General features: G+C 39.7%; 1 protein-coding gene across 1 annotated transcript in view; it reads right to left on the bottom strand.

Annotated features, from left to right (window-relative positions):
• The window catches only part of DNER (delta/notch like EGF repeat containing), a 111,237-nt gene extending 102,297 nt beyond the window's left edge, over window positions 1–8,940 (bottom strand). Inside the window, exon 1 of the mRNA XM_021536795.4 lies at window positions 8,563–8,940. Within this exon, the coding sequence (XP_021392470.2) occupies window positions 8,563–8,805 (243 nt within the window). The 5' untranslated portion in view covers window positions 8,806–8,940. The remainder of the gene's footprint in view (window positions 1–8,562) is intronic.
• Window positions 8,941–20,516: the final 11,576 nt, after the last annotated feature.

Below are 20,516 nucleotides of genomic sequence, written 5' to 3' on the forward strand. Positions count from 1 at the left end.
ATAGGTGAGGTACAACAGAGTTCTCAAAACCATTAACATTCAGTGACCTTATCTCAGTAAAACAACCCTACTTTCACTGTCAATTGGAATTCTGTTCTTACCTTATTCAAGAGCACCTTGTTCACAAACACCTTTGCTACAGAAGTCTTTGAAATACTGGTCATTCATATATTGCCCTGTTTCCAGTGGGAAAGAACATTATGAAACTAAATTATTCTGTAAACTGCTAGACTGAATATTTGCCAGATACAAAAATAGTCCAAGTGGTTGATTTTTTTTTTTTTGTCTTTAATAAGAAAGCTTTTTTTCATTAGAATTTAAATGTATCCTGATAGGATCACTGATATGTAATTCAGAATCTGGCATTTCAATACTATGCTTCCCTATAAAGTACTTCTCACTCAGCAGTCTTTATATTTATTCACAAATTAACCTTTTGAAAACCCAGGATTAACTGAATTTACAAAGGAGAAATGGAAGTAAGAAGGTTCTATGAGTTTTTGCCCAGTGTGACTCAGCAAGGCAGTGAGAATTGCAAGAACCAGATCCTGATATCCCCATTCCTTGTCACTATGTATAAATTCCAGACCTTTCTATAGAATTTACAGCTACTTTTTCAGGGTTTACACCAGAATGTAATACTAAAAATAAATTATAATTGTCACAGCCTATATTATTGTAAAGCAAACCAAGGTCATTATTCAAGCAAATTTGAAAAATAATATAGGACAGTGATATGTATTGCTGAAATAAAACAGGCTCCATATGCAGCACACAAATCAGCTTTTGAGTTCCTGAGTACTTCTTTGTAAGAGATTACACTCAGCCAATAGAAAAATTAAAGAGTTTTCTGACCAAGCAAATACTACTTCCTCAATGTTTATTTCGATGTGTCTTTCTCTTGTTACAAAATTGTTGGAAAATTACAAATTAATCACAGATTACGATCTTTTTTCTAGTAATAAAATTACAATTTCTGTTTTGTGAATTCGTATTGACAAATGAAAACTGTTGCTACAGAGAACATTTATTTTGGCGTTTATTTTATTCCAGTAACAAGTAAATTGGAAAAACTATACAGAATCAAAAAGCTGAATAAAACTTTTTTCCTTAAAAACCAACCCAAGACTGTTAATAAATAGTGCTCTGCAGTGTCAAATGTACATAATAAGCTACTTTTACCTTCAGCTTTTGGCTTAAATGCCACTATGAAATTTTAATGCAATTAGCCCTACTTTTGCTAAAAAATGTTTTTTCAACTGATGCAGGCGCACCGTAAATTTGGATCCTTTCATTTGGGGATCACCATACATCTAGGCAGGTTGCTGAGCTAAGCTTATCACATCAATCAAAAGTATACTAAAAAGATTAATATTATCGAAGCCTTCCCTCTAGTGCAGTTGGCAAGAGACAGGTAACCTCTCAGCATACATAAAAATGTAATTTGGTATTGCACAAAACCTTTTTTTTTAGATTAACCAACAAACAATAGCAATACCATTAACTGACTGACTCCGTTCAGAAAGGGCATTGCAAAAAGAAAAATATTCACTATATTCACAGAGAGGAAAGAGTGGAATAACTTATTTTCAGAGGGAAAAAAATACAACAGGGGAATGCAATTATATTGAAAAACTGAAAATGAAAACTAGCAAAATTATTATTTTCCACTAAATTAAGCTATGGGATTAACTGGAACACAAATGTAACACAAAATATAATGGGGGTTTGATATTTAACAAGAACAGAGTGAGCTGTGAGAGCACTAAAAGCAACTGCAAAACCAAAAACCAACCAACCTATACTTGTAGTCAAGTGGACACTGTTTTCAGCAAACCCATATCAGCCTATTAAATCAGAATTTTAATTTTAATTAATCATCTGCTAAGATTTCTAGACTCAAGATCCCATGATAAGTGAGATCTTGCTAAATACCACTTCTGAAATTACTGACATTATTATTGCTACTCCTGTAACACTGAACCAAGGCATTCAAGTCCATTTCCATTGGGAACTTGCTCCACTAAAGATGAGTTGCAGAGCTACTCAATACACACATGACAACATCAAGTTACATTATTTCAAAGGAAAGTAAAACAATGGTGGATTTTAAGCAGATATGATTACAAACTGATTCTCTTAGATCAAAGAGCATAAACTGCAATAAAATACAGCGTATGAAAAGCTAAAGCATCTTAGCATAGCATATCTTCTATTATTATTCAGTTACTTTACACCTGATCCAGCTTTTTGCAATCTTCAATCATAAAAAAATTATTGTATTGAAAGCAACACATGAAACTTTCATTTATATTATGGAATTTTTCAGAACAAAATAGTTTGCACTATATGTAATGACCTGACTAGCCTTTAAAATGAACTATTTTTAACTAATTTAAAGGGAGGCATTTGAGATATTGGAAAAGGCAATACAAAGATTCCAAAGGTCAGTGTCTAGATGATACCTAAATAAAAACCTCTCATATAACTGAGACAGTCTGGGTTATTACATCATTCCAGTTTTATTCTACAGATATTTACAATAAATTTGTTTAGATCCCATGGCAAAAATCACAGCACATTTTTTTATTGACTGCTTAGGAAACTGCTGAGCGGACTCTTACATATTTTCACATTATATGCTTCAAGGCAAGATGCTAATTTTAAAAGCTTAAATTTTTAACTGGAAATACATTTCTACTACACTTAGAGAAACCAGATGTTCTAAAAGCTCAAATAAATTGGGCGTAGAAACTAGTTTTCACATTTATTTATTCTGTGCTATTTGAAACAACACATTGCCACACTGCAGAACTTCACCAGCTCCACTGCGACCCTGGAGATCAGAGTTCACCAGGTGCCTGAACAATACTGCACTTGCAGACCACAAGAACTCACAGAAAACAAATTACACCCATAAATTCCATGTGACACACAATTGTAAATTGAAAACAAACTCAACAATGATGGTGGAATGTGAATATAGTAATTTGTGACTATAGTAGATGTAAACTAAGTGTCCTGGAATTCATTTTTCAGATATCTAACAGTAGCATTGCCATCTTAGGAGTCCTGCCTGCATGGCAGGAAGTTTGTCAGCATCCAAGTACAGTTTAAACTTGATGTAAAACAGACATATATAACAACAAAGAAATAATTCAGATTTCCAGCAAAGGGAAGGCAGGAACAGGACAAGACTAATAGACAAATGCAAAATCTAATGGGGAAGAAAAAAATACAGGTGTGTGTATATACAGAATGGTTTAGACTGGAAGGAACCTGAGAGAGTTCTTTTCTCGAAGCCCTGCTCAGGTCACAGTGTTTGAGTGGTTGGGTGGTTTTGGCCACACAAGCCCAGAATCTCCAAGGATGAAGGTCCTACAACTGTTCTAAATGTCTATTCTAGTGTTTGACCACCATCATTGCAAGGAATTTTTTCCTTAGATTTCTGGGACTTCCCCTTCTATAAGATGTGTGCCCCCTCTCTTTTCACTGATCACATCTGGGAAAAATCTTGCTCCTGCTCTCCATGACCACCCATTAGGTGGTTGAGAAGAGCACTTGGATCCCCCTTTGATGCCTCCAAGTAAAAACTTAGGTCCCACAGACTCTTCTCACACACAGTATATTAATCAGTGCAAATATTTAAATTCTGTATCCTGAAAGTACTGCAAGAGTGAGCAGAGCTAGTCAGAAGGAAATAACATGGTATCTCAAAACTCGGGCCAAAGGACATCCAAATAAAAGAATATTTGAGGGCATCTGCTAACTTTACATGTTATCTTTATTAAAGGTAAAAGAGCAAACACAGTGGTCACATCACAAAACATTTGAATCACAAGAACCACATAATCTAAGTATATACCCTTCATTAATAAGTACAGAATGGGAAAAATAGCATTTTCAATATATTAGAGAATTCATTACTAATTTATGGACTGGAGAGTGTTCAGAAGGGATGTCAGCACTTAATAGAAAACAGAATCATGTGAGGAATTAATCAGGATACTGACACCAAGGTGATTTAGCAGTTAGATTAAAGGATGTCCTTTTACACAGCACTGTCCAGTGCAACCTGAAATAACCTGGCCAATGTAATTCACACTGCTCACACTGAAGTATTAGACCAGTGAGCCAAGTAACAACAATCCTTCCTCCTCCAGCAATTTGCTAAGTCTGGATTTCTGCATTCAGCATTAAACACATTACTAGAAATCTATTTAGACAAAAAAAAAAAAATTCAAAGAAAAAAGAAGCAAAAACCCAACACAAGATAAAAATACAAAAGCAGGGGTCAAAGGACATAAAATCCTGAAACCCCTGCACTAAAGTCTACAAACATTCAAATACTATGATCAAAGACAAAAATAAATTCATCTGGCATTCAAATGTACAAAACAAAAGGGAGGGAATGAAGAACAATCAGGCAGAGATTCAGGAGGGAAATAAAAAATCACTTTAAAAAGTAAAAAGTAATTATAAGAACAAAATTTAAAATGCAATCTATTGTCCAGTTTTTACAGTATCAGTTCCTTCCTTGACTTCTTTAAACTCAGGCTACATCCTTCTAGAATTCCATTATAAATAAAGTGTCCATAATTATGTCTAAAAAATATTTTCTGTTCTAGTTGTGGAAATACAACCAGTAAACACAACAAATCATCCTCAAGACCAAAGAGAACTCTTTGCTACTAAAAGAGTTACTTGAACACTATCTCAAAAATGCACTGCACCAGTGGCTACCACGTCACGCTCAGAAGTGGAACAGTCACTCATCACTAATCAGACTGGATAGAAGAGAACTGCTGCAAAGTCAGAGCACTGCTTCAGTATGCTTGGATGCTACTTGTTTTCTAGTTTTCATTACTGTCAATCTATAAAAAAACTAAAAATATATTAAAAAGTAGCAAAGTAAAAGAATGAGAGAAAATTATCAACCAAAAGAGAGAGAAAAAAATTAAATTAAAAAAACAAGCAAGACAAGCAACTAAAACAAAGTATGTATGACAGTATTTTAAAATACATTAATAATTTAATATTTCTTCATGTGATAGCCTTTTAATGAAATTAGCACTAGCATGGGATCAAATAAACATAATGCAATTCAATGCAATTAGCTAAGTTCCAATTTTGTATTTTTAAGCAAATTACAAAATTGATCATGAAGGTTTTTCATTTCCTAACTACTTATTGTGTGCCTTATGTCTCTAAAATTATTTCCTGAAGTACTAACACAAATTAATTTTTACATACAACTTTCTGGGTCAAGAAAAACTATTTTATTGGATTCTGTATATCATTAAACATAACACAGTAGTGATTACATTAGTCATATAAAAATATTGTTTTAAAAGTAAAACACAAATAAAAAATTAGGGATTATAAAGTTAATGGTACTTTAGTATCTGTTCATTTCAGTTTATTTCATCAAATTCCCTCAGTGTAAACCTGAAAAATGGCCAATTTCAAATTCCCACAGAAAAAAGGCAGTTGATTTCACTATAATTTTTGTACAATTTCCTTGGGAATACATGGGATTTCTTTGCTCAGACCAAAGTATAAGATACTTCAAAATAGTAATTCTATGTCTCCCTTAGAGACTAGAAGTGTTGTAAAGAGAAGTGGGGAAAAAATTCAGAAGCACGAAAAGAAATGGAGGTAAATTAGAGCAATGTCCCACAAAGAAGAAGCAGATAATCCATAAAAGAGAAAAAAAAAAAAAAAGCCTGACATTTGCAAAGCAAAGTATATTCAAAGCATAAATAATGTGAGGTATGTACAAATACATAATTCATGGAATGGATGTACTAGAAGGACCTGTAATTTCTGTTGTTAAATAAATAATGAGTTACTAAAGCAATTATAACATGAAATCATAGAATTGGCTTGCCCCAGTAAAATACATCACTTGGTGATAGGAAAGCTCTGGACTTCTAGAAGTACCTCATGTTTACGTGATGTCAGTTTTATTCTTTTCCCATGCCAGCACCAGCATCCACAGATTCATCAAAACTAGTTACAGTAAAATATTCAGGGGTAAAATTGCTGTTCAGTCTCCAGGTTTGACTCTCAGCAATCTTTCTGCATTATCAACTTCACCATGCCCAGCTGACTCACAGGCACATTGAGAACATTTTGTCTTCATTCTAAAATCTCGACACATCTGAGCAGAATCATTGAAATGTTGCCTTCACTACAAGAAGCAATGTGAAAGTTAATTCTATCTTTTTAGGGAAGCTGGAATTCCCAAAGAACTCCAAGAATCATAAATTCCAAACCAGAAATAATTCCATCCAGGACCATAAATTCCAAAAATTCAAACTTACTTTCCATGATCTGAGTATTTAAAGACAATAATTCCCATTCTTTCTTCCCTTCCTGGCATTTCCCTCTGTGAGTCCAACTGTTCAGTACCAACTGCAGCATTAAGACAAAAATCCCTATCTAGATATATCCCAGTGATACCCTGATTTAGCCAATAGTTTTCTCATAACCTGTAATGGTACATGAAAAAATCCTTACAGTTCTTTTTAAATCATTATGGTTATTTACTGTCACTGAATTAGAAAACGTGACCTTTCTTTGTGGAAGTTTAAACTATTAGGGCAGCTGTTAAGCTCTGAGGTATCTGAATGACAGAGCAACACAAGAAGTAATGCATTTGTACATTTATTTATTCCTTATTTTGATAAAATGAGCAAAACCTCAAAGATGGGCATACTGTGTTTATTTTACACCCTTAAAAAATCCTTCCTGGTCTCCATTTAAAGTTACATTTCAAAACCATATTAACTTTCCGGAACTACCTGGTATCCACACTTAAAACTGCTGATGTGATAGCTAAAAGTGGCACTCATTTCTTTATCAGTGTTCCTTGCAGAGGTCATTACTCACTGTTTTATAAAAAGAAACAAATGTATAACACCATAAGCCTCCTGTTATTAGTTAATAGAATGTATAACTGCTATGAAAACATTGCCTATGTCTTTTATTAGAAAAACAATTAAACCCAGATCCCCAGGCACAACACTTCATAGGAGGTGTGATGGCAGCAAGTGTTACATTTTACTAGGTCTTCAAAAGGGTCATTAATCTTTCAGTCGTCGATCTCAGACACTTAAGTCTAACAGCAATGTGCAGAAGCAAACACACAGCGCTCTCTTTCTTTGTAGAGATAGAAGCATAGTAAACTCCTACGACAAGATCTAAAATAGCCAAAGATAAATCTCTTTAATCCACTTTCATCTCTCCGATTTTACAGAATCTCATTAGTGTAAATATTTTCACTTTCATTGTTACATTGAACCAGTTGAGGCATTTCAAGGGAAGCGGAGAACTCTGTGCATAGCGCTCCTACTTTACAATCACTCTTACACTCGACTACACATTAAGTCTTCAGTAAACGTATTATCCCTTTCATCTATTTAGCAGTATAGTTCAGACACTACAGGACAAAGGAACGAGAAAATAAAGACTAAAAGGCTGACTGAAATTACTTGAAGTCATTTGCTTCCATGTCAAATGCACTTACAAGCAAGAGCATTGACAAAGCAATGGTTGTCCATCCACAGAGCCCTTTGTAGACCACTGTCACGGAAAGTACCCCAGCATATACACATGCAGGAAACAAACCTCTGTGTACCTGCACCGGCTTTTCCTTATCTGGAGATAGACAAAACTGAGTGTTTGTGAATTTCTTAACATGATAACAAAGATCCTTAATGCTAGAGACAAAAGGGAAAAAAAGAAAAAAAAATACTATTTCATGTTACAGTAATTAAATTCAAATATTATATTACATTAGGTCCCTATATGACCAAGCACATTAAGAGATATATTCTTATTGCTTCTCTGTATTTTAGATCATTATCCCTACTTTGAGCGCTCCGATCTTTCAGAATTCAAGATCAATTCAAAAGCCACCCGAAATGTGGGAGCGAGCACTCCTAGCCTATGAAAATAACCACTGGAGACACGATTTAAGGACTAGCATTCAGTGCAGTAGAGCATCCGCTTCCAAGGACCATTCTTTTCACCTTCCAGTAAATCGGTGTTAAATAACCTGCGAGGTCTGGGCGGCGGGGCTGGCTGAAGTACCGGCATTAACCTGGCGGGCACCGCGGGGCTCAGCCCCGTCCTCCCGAGCCCCGACCGAGCCCGGAGCCCCAGCCGCTCCGTCCGCCGCGGCTCCCGGCGCTGCCCGCAGCCCTCAGGGCCGGCAGCTCCTCGGGAAGCCCGGGAAGCGCCGGGGCACGGCAGCCCCGGGTGCCCGCGGCGGCCGGGAACGGAGCCGGCGGGGGAGCGGCCGAGCGGGGCGGGGAGGACGCGACACCGCCCGCCAGGGACCGGGGCCGGCCGGGGCGACAGGGCCGGCGCAGGGCAGCGGGAAGGGCGGGATGCGGAGCGCGGCAGGGCGGGCAGAGCCGCCCGCGGACGGGGCAGGGGTGAGATGGGCCGGGGGGAGAACATTCGCTCTGTGCCCGCAGAGCGCGGGGACACCCAAGGGCAGGGACAGGCACAAGGACGCGCGGCGGGCGGGCGGCGCTGAGGCGCGCCCCTTACCTGGCAGGAGTCGCCGGTGACCCCCGGGGGGCAGGTGCAGCTGTAGCCGATCGGGGGCTGGGGCAGGATCAGCTGGAGGCGGCGGGGCGGCGGCAGCGGCGAGCAGGTGCCGTTGTTGCGGCAGGGCTGGCTGAGGCAGGGGTCCCGGCCGGGGGGCGCGGCGCTGGCCGGCGCGGGGAGGCAGGCGCGGCGCTCGGCCAGGGCGAGCAGCAGCAGCAGCAGGAGCGGGGCGGCTCGGGGCATGGCGGCGGGGCGTGAGGTGCGGGCGCCGCTCCGCTCCTGGCGGCGGCAGGGAGGGAGGGAAGAAGGGATGGAGGGATGGAGGCAGCGGCCGCCCTGCTGCTCCCGGCCCGCGTTCCCCGGGCAACGGGCGGGCGGGGCCGGGCCGGGGCGGAGCCGCTGCCGCGCCGCCGCGGGACCGCCAGGGGGCGCCGCCCGCCCGCGGCGCGCGGGCCCGGCGGGACGGGCTGAGGGGCGGCGGGGCCGGGACCGGGACCGGGACAGCGGGGCCGGGACCGGGACAGCGGGGCCGGGATCGGGACAGCGGGGCCGGGACCGGGTGTGCAGCGACCCCCGGGCCGGGCCGAGCCCGGGCGCAGCGGCCGGGACCGCGCACCAGCCCCGTCCCGCCGGCGGGGGCTGTGCCGAGCTGCCGGGGCGCGGGGAGCGGCGCTGCGCCCCTAAACGGGAGCAGCCCGTTCCTGAGCCGCCCGAGGGGCACTCCGCGCTGCCGGGCCTCCGCCCGCGGCCGGGGCCCGGGACGGCGCAGAGGAGCCCGGCGGGACCGAGCGCTGCCCTGGCTTAGGCGGGCAGCCGGGGAGGGACGCTCCGGCCTGAGATCAGCTCACCGATTGCTGTTTATTTACTGCCTCACAAGTGAAATTCACTGATGATTTCTTTAAAGATCTGTTGAGACCGAAGCAGGTCAGATGAAAAGCATAAACACTAATCGTATCATTTTTCATACTGCAAAGAACGTGTATGTTTTCTCAAGTGAGATTACCTACGGCTGATTTTTAAAAATCGATTTTTATTTTAGCAGTCTTCTGGGTGTTTTTCTACTACCTCTTACTAGCACTAAGGTACGAGATCTGTTAATCAGCTAACAGAGAGCAGAGAGATAACCCCTGTTCTTTGGCCTTCTATTAATTTGCTTCTGCAAAAGCGAAGTATTTGAATTTTTCATAACTAATGACTTCTCACATCCATATTGCAGGGTACAGGAGGATTCCTGCTTACAATTTTCATTAAGTGTCACACTTCATTTATGGCCAAAACCTCTATCACGAGCAGAAATAACTGGTGGTGCTAAGCGAACTGAAAATTCATCAGGGTATCAAGCAGCTTGACCACGATATGTTTCCCCAGCCCCGTTCCCTCCTCGCAGCGCGTTCGGTGCCGCTCCGGCTCCCTCTGCTGCCTCCGCGCCTGCTGCGGCCCGGGCGCTGCAGGGACCGCTCTGCTCGAACCGACTCCTTTTACATTTGACAGGATTTGTTCTTGATAAGTCCACAGAGGCTGCTGCTGTCTCCCTGTTATCTTCCAAGTGCTCTCAAATAATTTGTATATATCCCAGGTTGCTCTGGGATTTGCTGTTAAAGCAGCAGGGCTGTAATTCTCTCTGTCCTCCTTCTCAATAAGGTTTGTCCTTTTGCAGTCTCATAGGACTTCACCTTTCTGCACAGGCTGTCAAAGATACTTGTTAATAACAAGCTTCGGCCAGTTCTCTAAAAATTTTATAGAACTGATTATCAAAACCAGACAATCTGAAAAGATGTTCTCCTCTCGAAGCTGACCCATCTTTCTGCTCCAGCTCTGCTTCTGGCCCATGCTAATTGTGTTGAGCTGCTGACTGACGTCCCCTATCAAAGAGGATGGCTGAACAGTCAGTTACGCAGTGACCCTCTTTTCCAGATTTTCCTGTACCCCCAAAGGGTTCAATAATTCTCGTCTATATCTGAAGGTTTTTAGGAGTAAGACATTTTAGATAAGCATTGGAAAATATGGTTTCAGGACTGACAGCTACACTAGACAATGAATTCTGTTGGTGGAGTAGCCTGGTAATTGCAGAAAATAACTACTTTAAAAATAAGCTGGTCAACCAATGGAACTGACCAAGCAGGACATAACACAGTGCTCCGAGTCAGATTGTACATATCTTCATCACATTTTTCTTAGCTTTTCACAGAATATATAAACAATGTTTATATTATTTTAATATGGAAATATTTAACCTTACAACAGAAGATATTATGCTTGCCCAATTACTTAGTCATTTTTTGAAATGCTATTTCTTTTTATGCATATTAATGTTCCAGTGTGCATAATTTAAATAATTTTATAGTCAGGTTTCCATAAACAAATTACTAATCTTAGTATTCAATAAGGATTCAAGCTGTCTCCCTCATTTACACTAGCTAGGATTTGAATTGTATTACCACCCTAATAGCTTATTAGTGTGGCGTAGATAAGCTACATTACAGCTTAACTATTTATTTTGATGGAGGAGTACTCATCCTCTAGTGGCTTGAAGGAGATTTTGCAGAGATTTTTTTATCTCTTTTGATTAAATATTTAGTAAAAAGAAACTCCCTCTCTTACTTGCTAAAAGAATGCCACATACTTTAAATATCTTCCATGACTACAATTACCTATTTTCTAAATATCGATTAATTCGTTTAAAACTACTAATTATTTCTTGCATTTTTCTTTACTAGCATAGGAGTTAATTTATATAAGAAAGTTACTGTGTTGAGCCTTTTCTGAGCAGTGTCTGGACTGCGATTCTTTTGTTGCTTGTTTTGGGTCAAGCTGAACTTGACAAACTGATATTTTCGTCATGCCTCCCTCAGCTTGTGCCTGCTTTACAGCATCTCAGGAGTTTCAGTCCAAATTGCACAAGGACTGGGACCTTAATGTCACTTGGGAAATTTCAGAAGGGCCCCACTCATGCAACTGAAGTCAAATTTTTAAAAAATGCCCATTGCCCTCCGAGTCCCATTTGAATAGCAAGCACAATTAAAGATACATCCCCTTGAAAATGATCGCTGGATTCACGGAAATTATTACTGTTTAACGTTGTGTTTCATAAGCTTTAAATGCATTTATTTAAAATGTTTGCTGTATGTTTTTAACTTTCTTTTTCCAACCACACAGAGTTTACTGGAATGGAAACTATTCATTTAACTTTGAATGACCCACACTTCAATTTATCAAAATATTGGAGTACAAATTTAAACACATAAGTAGTCCAGTAATATTCAGTAGAATTCAGTAATATTCACCTTGGAAGGAACGTGCGTAGGTGTTTCATATTGGAACTTATTTTGTCTCCCCTTCCTGGGTTTGTGAGGGCAGTTTTTAACCACAGGAGAAAGGTAGTTTAAGGCTCTGAACAGAAACAGAATTTTAAAAAGTACATTATTTACTGCTGTAGTTGGGTGAGCAGGAAATACTGCTTTATTTCTGTGTGTGCACCTGAATAATTTCAATTTTTCTTCTCTCCTAGCACAGACTGGCACACACCTTGCTCCCTGAACATATGTGGGGATTTATCTGCTTTTCTACCCAGCTCTTGCACTTATATTTATTTTAACTTGTTCCCCTTTATTAAGCTGTTTGAAAATTGCATGTTTTCTTCTTCTTGTTTGCTAACTTTGCAGTAAGAAGTGGTGATAATCCTCCTGATTCGTGTGCCACTGTGTATGTTGTTATTTAATGTCTGCTGGGCAGGGGAGCAGTGGTACAAGTAGGGAGGTGTTGACACAAGGAATATCGAGAGCTGTCAGCCCAGGTGGAGAAATATTCTTCATTGTGGGAATCATAAATTCTTGGGAGTCACAAATCGTGCTTTAAGACAAAATTCATAGAGCAGAAGTTAAACTCTTCTATTAGGGAGCACAGAGCCACTGTGCTGTGAAAATTCATGACATGTTTTATCAGTGGCAGGCAGTTTAGGAGTGGCAGCATTTCCCACATCTTCACCTGTTTGCTTGGTTCACAGCAACTTTTATCAGCCTGTGTGGGTTTTATTTATTTTTAGAACAATAAGATAAAATATACACAGTAGAGATATTTCACAAACAGAGCAACTCTCAGATATCTAAGAAAGCTTTCTCTGAAGTTTAACAGAGATTTTCTCAATGGCCAGTGCACCTTTCTCCACAAAGCTGTACACAGCCTTTGAACACAGGTACTCTTCAGCCAAAATGTGGTTTTTATACTCTCATAGATCACCATTTTGTGTGACACCACAGCAAATATTATTGTACATCACAAAATGAGAAATTTATCATAGGAAAAAACTGATCTGGACCTACCTCTAAGCAAACTGCATTGGGTAGAATTCTACATATTTATACCAGGCTTGAATTCACTTGTTCAAAAAGTCACTCACAAAACACTTGTTGCAACTAACACAGGTGCAGTGTAAGGTCTTTAAATCCTATGGTGTAGATACAACAAAGTAATTAAGAATGTATAGGTTTTGTCATTTACAGTCTTCTGCTCTTCTCTTAAGCTGTAACCTAGACTTTCAAATAATGACCTGATGTAACTACAACTTCAGTAGAGATAAAGAAAATAATTCATAAGGTATCATTCATCCAGACAGTAATTTTTAGTTAAAGAAACAAAGCAAGTGCAAAGCACAGGATCAGAATTAATTAATGTCAGAATTACCTAAAATCTTCATCCTAGAATTTATAGAGATGTTTCAGTAATTCAAGTGTTGTGCTTAATATGGCAGGAATCAGAAGTATTTGACCGTAAGAACTTCAAGGAAGCGAGATAGCTGAGGAGCTATATTGCAGCAATTAAATGAATTTTTATTTCTATGAATTTCAAGATGTGCATGGCAGAGGATGTGACATCCATGTTCTGCTTGACTGGAAACCTTACACATTAGAAGCTATAAAAAGGAAAAAGAAAAATAAAATGCCAATAGACACCTGACCCTACCTCTTTGTTCCCCCCTCAAAAAAAAAAACAAAACAAAACAACCAAAAAAAAACCCCATAGGATAATTTACGGACAGGTTTTAAGGCTTAATGCTTCTTTTGTTATTCGTTCTGAGTAGTAAACAAAAAGCTAATGCTTTAGTTTGGTTGGTAGACACAAAAGAACCTGAGATTCTCAAGGGGCAGGCAGCAGTAAAAAATATCCCAAATAAAGAACTGCTTTTATTGCTTTAATTTCAGCACAAAATTTCCCAGAAAATACAGAACAGGATTTATAAGTTGCAATTTTTTATTTCATGCAATTATTCTTTCAAGCCTTTTTCAGGGATTAATTTGAAGTATTTACCAATTTATTGTTCCAACCTTACTAGAGTTGAAACTCACAATAAAGTATTACTTTTTTGTTATCTGTTTTTTTGTTACTTTATAATTAGTAGACTATGGCTCAATTTGGGTTTTTCAGTCTTTTCAGGTTCATTCTCTCCTTTAGAATTTATTTCAAAAAGAGATCGCAGAATCACGATATGGTTTGGGTGGGAAGGGACCTTAAAGATCATTTAGTGCCAATGATGATTTAATGCCAACCTTTCACTAGATCAGAGCTCCATCCAGCCTGGCCCTGAACACCTCTGGGGATGAGACAGGCACAGCTTCTCTGGATAACCTGTTTCTGTGCCTCACCACCATCACAGAGAAGAATTTCTGGATTTTTGCCTAACAGCTATGGAGAGGCTGTGGTAAGTACAAAACTCATCCTAAAGCTCTGAACCACTGGTTTACACAATGCTGAACCTTGCTAGAGAAAACAACCAGGCCCTAATTTCTGTAAAAATTAAGAATAAATATTATATGTTTATGGGAAAACAATGAAGCCAGTATAACTTCATTGTCATGAAAAACAGAGCCACTGTGCATGACATGGTCTTAACATCAACCCAAATTTAGGGAAAAGTAGACCTGACAGATGCAAAGTATCAGTGGTGTTTGCAGAGGCAGTGGATGTGTGTTGGCATTCCACACAGGCCACAGTCAGAGTTAATGACAGCCTGTTAGAAACTGTACCATTTTGTTTTGAAAAGGTTTTAAGAAACAGTGGATAATGTTGTAAGACAGTTCTGGGCCAGTTTTCATGAAGCCTCCCACATAAAGAACCTCTCATTTATTTTATATTCAGACTAGAAATATGCATCAATTACAGTATCGAGTCTTTATTTGAAGAAAACAAGTCATGAAGACAGGTATATTTTTCTAAGGAATCATATTTTTAATCTGAATTATTCTAGTTTTCAGTCACCAGATCTAATTTTACTTTGTTTCCCTCACAGATTAAGGAGCTACATGCTCATAAAATAATTAACACAACATTTTTATTTTGTAGGTGATTCGACATTAAGATTAAGCCATTTTAACATGCTTTTAGATGAGCTGAACATTTTGTGGTCACTCTTTATTAAGATTAATATGGTATAGCTCACATAGACATATCATGGCAATAAAAGTTGAATCTTCACCATTTCTCCTTGTGTAATCACTGCACATGCAGTTTCTTCTTGCAGTTATGTCCCACTAAGAGTTACTGGTTTCTGAGGAAACAGGTTGAATGTTTAGCTTATGTAAGCCTGTAAAGCTTTTATAGGGAATAGGCCAAAAATTACATGGGCTTTTCCTTAGCCTGTAAAAATCTTCAGAAAGGAATGTCAGAGTGTGGAACACAAAATAAAAAGATTCTTTATATTTACGCATCTTAATCATTAGCTTTATAAATCTTAATCTTTATGCATTTTCACAAATAGTTATTTGTTATATATTATTCTAATCTTCACATTAATTCAGGTGTGAAAGAGATGCATTTTCACAAAAAGTTAGACCTTCTAAAAGAAATAACAAGAAAAGCCATATCATCTTTGATAAGTGCTTATATTGACAACTAACTAACTGGAATTGCCTAATTCCATTTGAGAATTATTTAAAATCTAAAATTATTGTGATTCAATTTAATATTTTAATTTATTTTCTCACATAAGATTAAAAAGGAAATCTCTAGCAGCTGTTAATTTTTTGCTTCCATTTCCAGATTAGGTAACAGTTCTGAGACACTCTTCTCGTAAGCAGGTTCTACTTGATTCTGTGCATAGAAAGGACAAGAGGACCTCTCCACTTTATCTTACCATTAAAGCACAAGAGGAGGCAAAGTCAGGCACTAGAGAAAAACAACCCATCATGAAGGGCATAATGAGATAATATCAACTATCACAACAAGCCACAAGCATCCACAGCAATTGTCATTTATCATGATCATTTCTGGGGTAAATATTATAAAAAAGAAGCTTTTTAAAGATTTTTTTAATTGCCTGAGGCAGCCATGAGAATATTCAAGTGCAAGGTTAAGAACAGGGAAGGGAACAACAGTTCCTTCTCAGAGTACTGGAAGACAAGAACTTTCTATTTAATGTGGCAGAGGAAAAGGAACTAAGGAATATACATGGAGAAAAGAGACAACACAGGCAAAGCTGCAGTCTGTGTATCTGTCCCCTGAATAGGAATAAGCATCTTTGTCTGTAGTAGCAAAAAAAAAAAAAGCCAGTTACATAATGGATCCAATACAAGCACTGAATTATGTACATGGATAGGAGAGGACCTACACAAAGCTTCAGCGTATTCAGATCCAGTGTGGATGCACAAATCTACTTTTGAAGCCAGAGTGACAGGGAGGATGGGTGTATCTAAAAAAAAAAAAAAAAAAGTAAATCTCTTGGAACAATGATTAAAAGCCTTGTTTCGGACTTCACAGATATGAAACATCTGGACAGCAGTGCTATTACATCAGGATTGCAATTTGGTCAGAAATAGTCTGCTTCAGCACAGAAGGATAAAACTTTTAAATTATTAGCATGAAGGAAGCAGTTCAATGTGTTTTAGTGCAAGATCGCTGAAAAATAAACTATGAGAGAAGAGGAAAGCAAGAGTGGGGACAGTAACTGTAACATATAATGTATGCAGCAAAAATAAGGATGAGAAGATAAAAGTGACATATAGCTTTATGATATACAGCTGGTATTGCGCAGCCTCTGGCCCTGTTCTAACAGTGCTGCCACAATTCAGGAGCTGTAAAGGTTCGACTGCCTACCTAATGCTACCTGTACATCACTTCTGCTCTTACTTTTGGAAGAGTTGTGTAAGAGATCAGCTCTGCTAGGGCAGAACAGAGGCTGATGAGTTACAGGCTCACCTTTGGCAGGGCACGAAGCACTGTGTTCCTCCTATGATGTGCTGTCTGTACAGCCTTAACTCCAATCTCTGCTTTTTCACTGTTCTTCAGACAAACGTTTTTCTATGAAACTTCATAAACAAAGATTGCTTCATGGATCCATAGATTCCTCTCACGGAATAACTGATACACAAAATGAAATCTTACTTGATTTGAACTAATTGGTAGGTTCTTGATAGATCTTTTTCTGTTTTGCCTATCATAGACAAGCAGGACCTATACCAATTCAAAATCAGGCCTCCTGCTGAATTCTGCCAATATCAAATGTTACTGACAGCTGGAATGTACAAGGGTCTGAACATTGGGCATAGGATCCTAAACAACATCTTACTCTGTTCCTTTGCCCATACATTTCTTAGGATCAAGGCTTAATTAATCTGATTAATCTTTGTGGTAAGCATAGACTTACCACAAATCTTAATTAATCTGCACAGTGAGATTTTGGTAGAAGATGTATTTTGCAGGTCTGTATCACTAAACTTTTGCACTAACACAGTAAAGCAGGAGGTGAGTGATATAACATGGCCATAAATGTCTTGAGCATCTCCATGGACATCCATAGCACTGCTGGTCACTCACCTATCAGTACTCATTTTTCAAACTCCATATACAGGACAGAAATAGAACTTTATTTTGTACATTTTGCATTCCTAATTCCTGTCTTTCCATTTTCAGAATGCTATTTTTTGCTAATACCTGTGAAAACTGCTCTTTCTAGAAAATCCTCTATATGCAACTATTGCATCTCTCCATTAAGTGCTGTCAAATCATGTTAACTACTTACTCCAGAAAAAATTGGAAATGACCAGGTGCTTGCTGGGGCAGAGATTAATGTGGAGTCATAACAGTTTCTCATCACAGGTAAGTGCTAACTCATTCAATATTAAAAAAGAGAGGCAAAGCCAGAAAAAGTTTTGAGACTTGAAACCATTTTGAAAAGTAGAAGTAATTAAGGCCTGTAATTTTCAGACAGGGATGCTCTGATGTGGAGATTACCCACAATCTGCAACTGAGATTAAGACCCTTGTGTTTTCCATGTATTTTATCAGAAAATCTCAAAAACCTCTATGCATATAAATACCTCCCATTGAATTTATTTAAATTGATGGGACTGATGTAGCACAAACAGTCCAAGGGTAAGATGCCTATCAATTTAATTTGATGCTGTCATACAGCTCTGACTTAAAATTCTAAAGAGAGCTCATTTTAGAATTGTGGTATGTTTTAGTAAAACAAACACATATCCAGTTGGGTCTTTAAAAACCCATGGGGACTGCAAAATCTCTCCTCTGGGAATATGAAGCAAAGGATAAAATCCCTTCCCTTGATTCACCAGCTGTGCTCCCATCACTGCAGTGTGTGATGCTGCTGCCTTCCCTGGCTGCCAGGGCACAAAGCTGACCATGGCTCAGCCTTTCCAGAAACTGCTCTTTAGACAGTTTCTCCCTTTCCCTCCCACTTCTGGTCCAGTAGAACTGCCAGTACTGCTTACCATAAATTGGAAATTACCACTCTTAGAAGCCAGTGTTACTAAAGATAGAATAATTTTGCTGCTTGACTTTTCTCCTTTCAAATAGCATTTATAGTTTTAGTGCCCAAGAACAAGAGCAGGTCCTTTATCGAGAAATATCAAACCTCTGGAAAACCTTTCTGAATGGTTAGTAACATCAGTACTTCCAGTAAATTAAGCATGCCAAGCTACAAAGTGAAGACATAAAGATTATTTTTTTTTCTGAGAAGCATAGCACAAATTATGGGAAACATTGTGGGGGAAAAAGTAATCAGCTTGCAAATTTTCACTGTTCAGCCAATGTCTCAACAGTTTTGATACATTGAGGCAATCTGTAAAAAGGGCTGGAAGATGAGGCTGGGAAATAAAATGCCACCTCCTAGATTGGCTATTTCTCGATCAGTGTTTGCATCACCCTGCCTGCCAAAGAGACTCAGCTGAGCTGCAGTCAGACCAGGCCTATATTTAGCCTAGAACACCTTGGATAGCAGCTAGAAAAAGAGTAAAATATTTGGGAAATAGCTGTTGAGATGGGAAAACTGCAGTACATCTATTTCCAGAGCAAGAACCTGCCTTGGCTTTCAGTGTGTAAGCTTACATTTTGCAAAGAGAAATCTCCAACTTCCAGAAGAGGAAGGCAGGGTGGTTGCTGTCCCACATTCTCCCCCAGGCTTACCTGCTTGTGTCTTTTATGGGGGTTTAGCCATCATAATCGAGGGGCAGGAGGGGAAGCAGGACAGGGCAGACAAGACCAAACACCCAGTACATGTGCTGCTTTACCCCAACATACTGCTTCCAGCTTGACTGCTCAGTGTTCTCCCTATGGGGAAATACCACAGTACTTGGGAATTCCTCCCCTTTGTGAAGGGTGGGTGGGAGAGGGGCTCTCTCATGTGAGCTGTCACACCTTTTAGGGTAGTATGGGTTTCTGAGTTTGTGTCTTTCTGTAGCATTTTGCACTCCTTTTTTTCTCTTTGAATCAGCTTTCCAGAAGCTGCTGCCAAACTAGATCCAGAGGTATCAGGAACTTCAATCTAGTGCCTTGAAAATACTGGATGTGTCTAAATTGTTCTTCCTCCACTAAGTTCTGCTTACAGCCTGAGATGTCACTAGTCCCCAGATACACACAAAAAAGGAAGAGACCCAGGATCTGTTCCTCCCTCTGCCCCCAAAGCAGCTTCATACCTGATCAATACAGGCACATTTCAGTACCAGGAGACGAGAACATGATATTCCTCTAGAGGCATCAGTCATTCCTTCAGCTATTTGCTGTCAGTCACAGGCAGCAGAGGATGGAATGTTCTCCATCTGCTGTACCAACAGGCACCAAGGTTCTGATCAAGCACTGCCTGTGCAGCTTGTGAGGCTGCACTGGGTGGGGGCAACCACCTACACTCACCTGAGAAGAGCTTCTAAAAACACAACACACTGTGAGAGATACGGTGTGCTGGGAACACAGGGTGGGAAGTTCCTGCAGGATCACAGGAAGAGGTCACATAGCACAGATGCTTTCCAGTTCAAGCAGTCAAGAGATCAGGAAAAGAAAGTAGGAGAAAGGTGAGCCTTTTCAGGGCTTGACCTATCAGCAGATTATACCTCCCCTTCAAATTTCAGCATTTCCAAAATCCATTTCAGCAAGGTTTTTCATTTTTCTCCATTTTGCCAACAGATTTAGCTATAGCAAAGTTCTGGCTTGGGGGAAGCACATTCATATTGAAACCATGGCATTCTCTCTCATGTCGGGTAGGCCCTTCTTTCCTGCCTCTGCAGAGTACAGGCTGCTCAGAGCATGGGAACTGGCACTACTCGTGTGAAGACAGGGGGGCCAAGGCCCAGAAACTCCACAGATAACACACCTACCTCCAAGCAGGGGCCAGAAGAGAGGGCACAAGTGTTACAGGCATCTGGAATTTCACCAGTCCCTGCCCTTAGGCACCCACCTTCTCATCAGAGGAGAGCTCAGTCAGGGAAAGGAGAGAGAAGAAAATAAAACACAAGTTGAGGGGAAAGGAGAAAGAATCTGGACAATTCAATTATACAAGCAGTCTGCATATGGGAATTTGAGTATCTGATTTAAGTTTGGAAGTAAGCACGGGGGACTTCACGTGATTGGAATTCATTCTTGTGCACCTTCCTAGAGAACATGAAGCACCGTAACTAATTCATGTCAGATGGGATGCTAAAGTGTTCCATAAACAAGAGATTTTGGTAAAAAACC

Source organism: Lonchura striata, chromosome 9 (assembly GCF_050655825.1).
Source record: "Lonchura striata isolate lonStrDom1 chromosome 9, ASM5065582v1, whole genome shotgun sequence".
Classification (NCBI taxonomy): Eukaryota; Metazoa; Chordata; class Aves; order Passeriformes; family Estrildidae; genus Lonchura; species Lonchura striata.